We start from the raw sequence: 10,934 nt of genomic DNA, 5'->3' as shown, positions 1-10,934 counted from the left end.
AGCTGTTGCCCGCGACTCCGCCTGCGTAGCAGCATTCGCTTATCGATATTCTGCGGGTACTATGCATTTTGTCCGAGATAAAAGTATCCTAATATGTCCTTCCCTGGGAGTCCTGGGACGCAAACTAAATATCTGTATACCGAATTCCATCTAAATTGGTTCAGCGGTTTAGACGTGATGAAGTAACAAACAAACATACAAACTTAAACAAACAAATATTAGAGTGATATCGTGCAAATTATTTAACTGTTTAACTTGATAATAAAAGTATTAGGCGGTAATTCAAATGCAAATGTAGTTGGGCCAATCAACTTTTTTACCGACACTAATCTGTCCGCGGCATTTTTCAAACGATTGCAGATTTTGTAAGTAAACAAGTTTTTTCTGTAATTTAATAGATGGTGTACATGAATACATGCCATCCTACGTAAGTTTAAACTATTAAACCGTGAAATATCTTGTTGGAAGTACAATTTTTGGTAACGTCAGAGACAATTTTGGTAACGCAGTAGACGCCAAAGTGTCGGTAAATAGTTGATTGGCCCAGTTACCAATTTCAGTGATCATTATTTTTGGTGAATAGTAAATGAAATATGTATATTTTTTTTTTTTTATTCAATATCAGCCTCAATATAACACAAATACGAAAATCTTAGCTTCCGTTTTGTAACTCAATCGCATTCCCCGGACTTTCTGCGTCGTCTTTCTGCTCTTTTTTCTCTTGTTTTCCCTTTTCCTTCTTCTTCCAGTTCCCTTTGAGCTTGAGGTGTTTGAGTCGGTTGTGGGTGAACAGGGCGGCCTTGTACTTGAACGTGGCGGGGCAGAGCGGGCACGCGTATGGACGAACGTCCGAATGTTTTGCAAGGTGCTCCGTTAGCGTCTGTCTTATCTAATAAGAGATAGAAAATATATGAAATAGAGGACTGAAACAAATTACTTTGCTCACCCGCGACCTTTTGATAGCTACGTTTACCTATGTAAGAAATGTGTATTCATGCAGTTCCTCCACCTCCACACTATAAGAACACACACAAATCACAAAAGTAGCATGGTGAGCGGTTGTCTTGCTCTGAAGATGAGCTATGGATGAGTTCCAAACGCGTCAGTGTAATGTGGAGGAGGAACTGCATGAACACACATTTCTTGCATTAACGCAGCTATCCTATCATAAGGTTGCGGTTGAGCAAAGTAATAGTTTCAGTTCATTGGGACCTCCGTAAAGTAACGTCGATAAGCCAAGGCAAGGCAAACACAGGGAAGCTTAAAGTTCTATCTTACAGACTGGCTAAAACCAAAAAGTCTTTTCTGGGAAATTGCATACGTTTTTTATAATAAAATTCCAAAAAATATTACAAATGAAACGGATACAACATTCAGATCTATTGTCAAGAAGACATTAATATCAAAGGCGTATTATAAAGTTAATGATTATATCATGGACAGGGATATTTGGAAATAATTCCGATCCGCATTAGCGATCCCTTCAAATAGCGAACCTACTGTGTTAAAAATAAAGTTGTGTTAAATACTTGTGATGTATACATATCATTTAATAATATTGTAAATCTGTTTAAAAAAAAATATATATATACCTCTTTGAGTTTCTTGCCGGGATCTTCTCAGCAGAGGTTTTTCCGAACCGGTGGTAGATTTTTTTTTTGACATTCATAAGTGCTTGTTATAGCCTAAATTGAATAAAGATATTTTGACTTTGACTTTGACTTTGACTAGAGTAGAACCAAAAATGATTTGGCAAATTTAGAGCGATAGAAATCAATTTAGAGCGCAAGAAACATAACACCTTAAAAATTAAGTAAGTAGTAACTTTTTTATTTATTCACCAGAGTTCACCCGCGGCTCCGCACGCGTAGGTACCTATATCATTACATAATTTTACATCGGACATACAGTAGTCAGTCGAATTGAAATTCTGGGATTTTACAAATGGAATTGTAAACAACAGTGCCACATTTCGTGATTCGATACCCAGCGGTATCCCGATCTCGTGGGAATTTCGAGATAAATATTAGCGTATGTATTAGTCCAGGCCCTATTCTACGAAGTGCAAAACTCGAACTTCGTATGTTGCCGTCCGGTGAACTTCGATTTTCGAGTATCGTAGTAGCCCCGCAGATGCATAGCACTATCTACACTACACTCCAAACTACATTCCAAACTTTCCCTACTCACTAAATATTCCAAATTTCATAGAAATCTCGAAAACACAAGAAAGTGTTTTTGTGTATCATTGAATTTTACAGCGCATTGGTTTTTTACTGTAACCGTAATGCTGTATTTTTTTATTGATAATGATAAATGAATATAAAAGTACATGAAACTTCCGTGAGGTTCACTCATATTAAATGATATACTTACCTGATTGTACCGGATAACTCACGTCTTAAATTGAGCCTCTCTCAGATTATACGAACAAGGAATAATTTAGTTCGACATGTTTCGGGCTAATTCGTAGACCTCTTAGGAGCAACGCGACTGCTGTTGCTGCAACACGCGCACACTCGATTTACGACGTGAGTTATCCAGGACAATATCATTAAATAAATAGGTACTTATATCTATTTAATAGGTACTTAAACCGCTTACTATTTATGGTGTACAATAAAGAGTCATTGTATTGTATTGTACTTATATAAATAAATCATATTTCAGGGTTTGTTGGGGTAATAAACTAATAAAACACTCAGTCAGTTACAGCACTTTACTATTGGCTCTATGCAGCAGTCGCGCATGCGTGTAGAGCGCGGGGCGTTGCTTGAACGTGTCTCCGCAGTCCTCACACATGAACGAGCGCGCGGATGAATGCGTCAACTCGTGCGCAGCCAGCGTCGACCGCGTCTGCGAAACAACAGCCACAATGAACCAGAGAGGTACACTTTTGCAGCCTTATTCATAAAAAGTTAGAGCCTCCTTGAAGGCTCCTTGAAGGCCCGATGCTAAAAAACATGATTCATAAACGTCTGTTAGCGCTAATCAGTCGATCAAGGCTCTGCTAAAGTTAGAGGACCGTAGACCCTCCTTTATCTCCCTGCTAAGTCACAAAATGGCCGCCACAAGTTTGAACAGCTGACTTTGACAAGAGCAAAAAACCATACCGAAGATATTTATAGTGAAGGCAGACAAACAGGCAGGCAGGCAGGCTACGCAAAGATTAAAAAAAAAAAAAAACTGGAAAATTATTTTCAGGAATTTGTATTTAAAAATCCTCTAAATTAGCAACAATAAATTAACAATAAATATGAAAAAAAATTAGGATGATTAACATAATTATGGTTTTTTGCACAACATAAACATGCGAATCGGAAATGGCGGGAAAACAAACATCTCGCTTTTTTTTTTCCTGCTAATTTGCTGTCACTGCTGTCAATTTTTTTTTTTAATTATCGATTAGGCCATTTTTTGTCTTTGATTTGTCAAGGTGGCCAACATAACGCGTCTAATCCGTCTATCAGCAGCTCAACAACTAGCAGACTGCTAGCAAGCGTTTATGAATCATACTTCTTGACAACGGTCTAACAAGCTTAATCAGTCTGCTAAGTAACAGACCGATCAAACCTCAATTAAGGATTTTTTATGAATAAGGCTGTTGGTCTCATCTGTACTTTCATCATGTGAGATAGGGATCAATCACGGGTCAGTTTTATGTAAAAAAAAACCGGCCAAGAGCGTGTCGGAATCGCCCAATATTGTATTCCGTAGCCGTTACGAAAAAATCAAGTAATATTTTTCAAACTAATAATATTCAAGAAAACCTAGTCGTTACAGTTTTCCTTGTACGGTCACGAGCGTTAATTTGAGACCCATTTCGTCAAAAAATCCTTTGAATTGTCATACAAAATTACAGATATTCGACGTTAAGTGGGTGCCGAATTAACGATCGTGTCGTGACCGTACATTTGCTATACTTACTACTACTACTACCTACTACCATCATGAATTTTCCAAATTTTCAAACGAACAGTTTTAGCTTTTAGAGGGGGGAGGGGACGTTCGATTTTACACGGACACTGAGCATACTCACGTAGAACTTGTTCCCGCAGACGTTGCAGGCGTGGTTCCGTGTGCGCGCGAGCCCGTGCTGCATCTGACGGTGGTTGCGCAGGCGCCACTCCGATATGAACAGCTGCGACACACACGCGGGACACACTCTTTACCGGCCCGGATAATACCGAAATGCAAAATTCGAACTTCGTAGGTATCTAATACGAGAGTGAGAGGGAAGGTACGATACGAACTTCGATTTTCGAATTTCGTAGTAGCCCCCTCTGTTTTTCGTGTACACGCCCATGCAAGCTCATGTCAGTTTTTGTGGGCGTGTACACGAAAAACAGGGCCGGTATTTTCATGTCAGTATTATCCGGGCCGGTAAATAGTGTCACCCCAACACACCACTACGGTAACCTAGTTAACATAAAATTCCTTCAAAGTGCCTCAGAGAGCCGTGGTGGCCTAGTGGTTTGACTTATGGCCTCTCAAGCAGAGCATTGTGGATTCAAACCCCGGCTTGCATCTTAAGTTTTTCGTAATAGGTACCATCAGCCAAATATATGGTCTACCACCCTAAAGTTGATAATCGCTTGCATGTCATAAAACAATAATGCCAATCGACGTGTCTGCAAACTTGAAAGTTCGACTTTAGCGACATATTCATTTGATAGGAACTTGTTTTAAAATTTATATACCACTTATTTGGCTGATGGTACATGTGCGAAATCACATTTGAAATTTAACACGAACTTTACGGTGAAGGAAAACATCGTGAGAAAACCTGCACAAATCTGCGAAGCAATTCAATGGTGTGAGTGCAGTTCCCAATCCGCACTGGGCCCGCGTGGGAACTACGGCCCAAGCCCTCTCATTCTGAGAGGAGGCCTGGGTTCTATATAGGCTGTGATTATTCTCGGAAACATTCGGATTTTTTCATGCTACCTACTTCAGCCTCACTCAGTACCCACTAAGACAGCGAGGAAGGCGGTTGCATCGAGAGATTAGTAATCGATATCGAGTGGTTAACACCTAAGTTAAGATTATCATTCAACTTTTGTTTACACTACATTTTTAATTTGATGGTGGGGGTTGTAACATCTCAGTGTCACTACATCTGTAATCTGTACTATATACTACACAAGCTAGGTTCACTAGAATGTATATTTGTTCTCACTTACTCGGTTACACAGCTCACATTTGAAGGGAGAGCTTTTTTGATGGTAGAAAGTGTAGTGCCGCTTGTAGTATACTTTAGACGCGAACTTCTTATTGCACACTTCGCAATGGTAACTGAAACATATTTTAGAAAAAAATTAAGTTATAATGTTTAAAACATCCATCTAATTAGGTGAATATTACAATAAAAATAACAGTGATTTCGTGGCAAATAAATAGCTTATTAGTACACGTATGTTTCATAAAAAGCAACAAGATTTATCGCACTCTAAATTTTAGAGTACAAGAATTCAACCATACACTACACACCTTCACATACATTCAGCCTTTTCGCAGAAATATTATTCCCAAATTTTTCATTTACCAAACTGTTTTATTGCCAAAATCTCAACTTTCACCGAAAGAAAAAAAAACAGTGTATTTTCTTATGGTATTATAGAACAAGGTATAGGTTAAGTTAGGTTTATTCTAAGAAAGTTCGGAAAAAATATGGTTACAGAGAAAATTGCGAATTAGGAAATCAAAAAGTTTAGCAAATGAAACATTTGGTACTAATATTTCGCTGAAAAGACAGAGAAGCATTCAGTATTTCCGGACAAGTACAACCTAAGATCCCCAGATCTTCAAAATTTCAAATAATGAGCCTACTTATTTCTCAAGGGCCGGCAACGTTTCCGTAACTCAGCTTATGTTATAGATGTCCATGGCTGGCGGTAATTGCTTTCTATAAGGTGACCCACCTGCTTGTTTGCCCGCTTTCCCACTAATATTATAAATGCGAAAGCCGCTGAACCGATTTAGATGAAATTTTACAGATATTTTAAGTCTCGAGGAAAGATATAGGGTGGTTTTGGTCCGGGAAAATTGCATAGTTCTCGCGGCATAGCGATAAACGAAATCTACGCGGACGTTATCAAAAAATAATATATAGTCAAAAAAAAATAAATATCATGGGACACTTGACATCAATTGACCTAGTCCCAAACTAAGCAAAGCTTGTACTATGGATGGATACTAGGCAACGTATAAACATACTTATATAGATAAATACATACTTAAATACATATTAAACATCCAAGACCCGAGAACAAGCTTTCGTTTTATTCATACAAATATCTGCCCCAGCCGGGACTCGCACCCGGGACCTCAAGCTTCGTAGTCAGGTACTCTAACCACTCGGCCATCCGGTTGTCAAACAAAAAGTATATGTACCTACCGTTTCTCGCTATGATTGGCGCTTGTACTCAGATGGTTCCTGTAGACGTATATATTCTTGTACTGCACTTGACAGCGTGCGCAGTAGGCGAGGCGCGCGGCCACGCCGGCGCCGTGGCCCGCCATGTGCGCCTCCAGCCGCCCGCGCGAACGGAACGCCTTCGGGCACGCCGGGCACAAGTGCTCGCGGACTGTGCCGTGGATGCGGCTGAACACAACCACAACTTTATTGCTATGTGGTAACTGTAACCGCTTGCTGAATGCAGTACGAATGGGCCGGCTCCATCGGGTTAGTACCACACTCCCACAGAATACAGGCTTTGTTTCGTACGGTGAGTGGGAGATCCGGAGGCCCAACTCGCCATTTTCATGTTCCAATAGAAGCGATTCATATACTTAGCCTCACACAGCATATATCTAGTGGAAACAGCTGAGCAGAGTGAAGATAGGTAATTGAAATGTTTCTATTGTTTCATGAAAAACACATTGCTCGCAAAACATCCTCGCACATCTCTGGTGGTAACGCAGCCTTATGTCTTTACACAGTCTATATTAACGCATAACGTACAGTGTCCTGTCAGTGCATAATGTATTTCCATCGGGAAAAGTCGAAATCCGACGGCACCCGACGTGTAAATGAATTATCGTATTAAATGGGTGACATTTTGATATCCTTTAATATGGAACTATATTATTCAGTGTCAAATGTCAAAACGAATGTACAATGGGTATGAAGGTAAGAGAAGGCACGATAATTTATCATTATGCACTATCTGTAATACATATTCCTAATTCAAATTGGCATAACGTTATTTCGCATAATTAATACCTAATATCAAATGTACTGTAAATCTGCGAAGCAATTCAATGGTTTGTGTGAAGTTTCCAATCCGCACTGGGCCCGCGTGGGAACTATGGCCCAAGCCCTCTTGTTCTGAGAGGAGGCCTGTGCCCAGCAGTGGGACGAGTATAGGCTGGGATGATGATGAATACTTAATACAACATTAATTCGCATTAATGAATATTCATAATGTCAATGCGCATAATGTATTGCCATAACGATAAGTGGACATAATTTTAATAAGCATATCGTTACTTTGCCTAATTTTTACACACAGTAACAGTAACTGCCACTATCTTAAAATAATCCTCACCGTATATGTGTTTTGAGAGTATTCTGCCCTTTGAACTTTTCCCCGCATTCATTGCAAACCAGCGTGTGCGTTTTCCTGTGCTCCGCCATCTCTTCACGCGTCCTAAACACATTTAAGTCTAAAGACATTGAACAGCAGACAGGGGAGGGAAAGAAGGACAATTGTTATACAAAAATAGCATTTTTGCACTCAGTGATTAAGGGACAGTCTCTGAGTATAATATATTTGATATAAGAATACCAACAGAAGAATTACATGTCTTGATAGATTTTATGTGATCATGTTTGTAAAAAGATCCAACAGCTCTGTCTGCATAACTCACTTCCCACCAATTTCTAGAACTCTATTTTTTTCTCATACTCTAATATTTAACAACGCCAATTAATTGACGTACCTTTGTAAGCTGTGACTCACTAGACAACATAACTATTTGATTGTTTCAAAGCTACTAAAAGTAAAATTTCACAGTTAATTGATTTATCTGTATTTTTTTGGTAAAAAGTCTAAATATTTTTTTTACTAGAGAAGTTTCTTGGAATTATTTGATATATTGGTGTAAAATACCCTAATAGCCTAGCAAATTTCTAGTACTCTACATACATATTTCTCTTACTCTAATGAAGTGTAGTATATAGATCCACCAACACATGTTTTTTAATGGAAAATAAGTAACTTTTAACTAAAACATACTTGGCCACATAACTGCACTGCGGACAGTGTATACAATCCTCGGAGTCCGCGCTATGCTTGGTCCTGCAATGGCTAAGTGCGGACCACAGCTCCGTTGTCTCGTATGTGCAGAGTTTGCAATGGTAGCAGTGGTAATGCTTCTTAACGTGTTTGGTGAGTGAAGTGAGGGACGCGAAACGGACTTGACATACGGGGCAGATGTGGGTACCAACACTCTGGAAAAAAAAACAACAAAACTTTAAGCCTTAGAGCAACACGGGCTTCCTACCAGGCTTGCCAGGTGAACGGTATTCTACCGAACCATTCGGTATTTTAGCACTGTGTTTGGTGTTAGATATAACAAAAATACCAAAGTATGGGAGATTTGGTATTTTTTCCTAATAAACGATTTAACTTTGTGCATGTGCTCATTGTTTTCAAGCCATTTCGCGGAATGCGTTGGAAGTGTTTCTTTTTGTACACTGTTCGGATTTTTTTCGAAAAAGACCTGGCAACCCGGCTTCCTAAACCTGAAGCACAAGAAGTAAGGAAAGCATATTGTCTAAAATAATTTTAAGTCTCATTGTTACTAACATATATACGGATATTTAATTGTTCAAATTGGTATCTGAAATAAATAATTTCATTTTCATTTTTTCATTTTAATTGTTTTTGCTTCTTCATTATGCATACCTTTTCATGTTTCTTAACTAAATGCAAATCATAATTCTCCTTCCTAGTGAATCCCAGCACACAGGTCCCACAGTGGTACGGCAACTTCTTAAAATTAGGATGACTTCTCTTCTCTTCTCTACTTTTAAGCATCTCTTCTTCTGTGAACTCTACTTCTACAAACTTATCTTTAACATCATCTAAATCTGAAGCATAGTCTACTTTTGTTTTCACTTTGGTTTTTTTCTTACTTTTAATTTTATTTTTTTTCCCTTTTTTCACTTTGACCTCATTTTCTTGCACATATACTTCATGTTCTACTTGTGTGGTCTCATCAAAATCAAAGTCTGCATCTATTTTTGGTTCTATCTCTTGTTTTATTTCTTTAGTTTCAATTTCTTGTATTTCTGCCGTTAGGGGGTCAGAACTGGTGCACTGATATTCAAAAATATGAATTGGTGAGATTGTCAGGCTGCTGAGGCATTGGACAGTTTGTAGCTGGAAAATGAGGACATCATAATACAATAGAAATATTTTTATTGAACACTAAATAAGTATTAGTGGGTTCACAGATCTCTTTCAAACAAAATATTAAGGAATGGAAAACATCACACAGCATCTCAAATCTTCAGATTGCAACCAACATTTAAATAATTAACAAACCTTATCTAAATCCAATAGTGTTTTCTGACAAAATTCAACTTGTTTCCTAAATCTTGAAAATTTTATGATATTTTTTTTGCATTCCCAGCACACACCACCCTTGCTGTTTATCTGTAATTTAGAATTTTACACTAATTACATTTTGTACATATTTACCAAAACAAATATTTAATATTATAGTGATAGATAACACAAACATTAAGTTTGATAACATCTTTGTTTACAAAAGAGCTCTGCAGATTTCTTATGGGAAATAATTTCCTCTCTTTGCTGAAACATCCTTGACAAATTACTAATTGATAATCCATGATTTATGCATTGAAATAACCGATGTCTTAATTTTTTAGTAACTATTTAAATTGATTGATCCACTGTGCAGTCCAATCCAGTCCATGTGCAGTCCATTTTCTTCTGCACTTCTGCAGATGAATGTCAAAATTGACGTTTAATCAGATTTTTTAATAGAATTTGTTTTAGATACTAGTCTAGTCCCACAAAGCTAGTAATTAAATTTGAAATACTAAATTAGTGTAGAAGTTGCTAGCATTTCAAAATTAAGGATGTGTTTTTTTTAAACAGTGATATAAAACAAATATTGTTCTGCCATTGCCCGATAATTTCCACACGGTCCCTTAGTGACCTTCGTAGCCCAATAAATACTTTTACGAATATTTACGGTGCGTCGATCGATAGTATGTATTATTCATACGTATTATTTTTAAAACGAGGCGGGAATGTTGATGGCCGGTCGCGACTCGGCAAATGGGAAACCCTGGTTTTTTATTTAAGAATAGATTAAGTACAAGTACCGCCCTATTTTTAGCGCTGGCTAGGCTACCCTTTACATTTTTGACAGTAGTGACGTGCCACGCCAGTGCTGCCAACGTAGGCAATTTGTCGCCAATTAGGCTACTAAGGGTGGAAAAGGACGACGTAAAATTCTAAATGGCGACTGGAAAAGTGGACGAATTCATAAATAAATAATTAAAAATAACGTGCAAAATTAACAATTAAACTAGCCAAGCGCAGTATTGGATTCCGTCCGTACTAATATTTTGCATATTTTACTAATCTTACATCCCTTACAGTTATGAAAAATTTAAAACCCTGATTTTATTGGCGTAGCTAGGTAACCAAAGGCTCTGGGGCAAAAAATAAACTAGGGCCCTAACGTAACTATTTAAAATCGTTTATTCCCTATTGGTAATGTTCCTAACTAGACGTACTCCAGATTTGTCATTTATAGGTTATAAGTCAGTCCGAGGGGCCCTGATTTATGAGTGAAACGAATCATAGTTTTTTAAAATATAATGTATCTGTGGTATTGTGATTGACTGATTATGCGGTACATCTTGCTTTTGTATGATGTTTAAAATGCCA

The 10,934-nt window shown here is 38.0% G+C and overlaps 1 protein-coding gene across 1 annotated transcript; it reads right to left on the bottom strand.

Moving 5' to 3' along the window:
- Positions 1-2,705: 2,705 nt before the first annotated feature.
- Positions 2,706-10,324, bottom strand: LOC141444885 (uncharacterized). The gene is made up of 9 exons (XM_074110628.1): positions 9,752-10,324; positions 9,555-9,665; positions 8,913-9,389; positions 8,241-8,455; positions 7,551-7,652; positions 6,398-6,604; positions 5,184-5,295; positions 4,040-4,141; positions 2,706-2,856 (listed from the first exon to the last, which is right to left on the bottom strand). The coding sequence occupies exons 1-9, from the start codon at positions 9,860-9,862 to the stop codon at positions 2,710-2,712; spliced, it is 1,584 nt and encodes a 527-aa protein (XP_073966729.1). The 5' UTR covers positions 9,863-10,324; the 3' UTR covers positions 2,706-2,709.
- Between the last annotated feature and the right edge of the window lie 610 nt (positions 10,325-10,934).

The sequence above is a fragment of the Choristoneura fumiferana genome, chromosome 30 (genome assembly GCF_025370935.1).
Source record: "Choristoneura fumiferana chromosome 30, NRCan_CFum_1, whole genome shotgun sequence".
NCBI classification, from domain to species: Eukaryota; Metazoa; Arthropoda; class Insecta; order Lepidoptera; family Tortricidae; genus Choristoneura; species Choristoneura fumiferana.
This window is presented reverse-complemented; position numbering and strand designations above follow the sequence as displayed.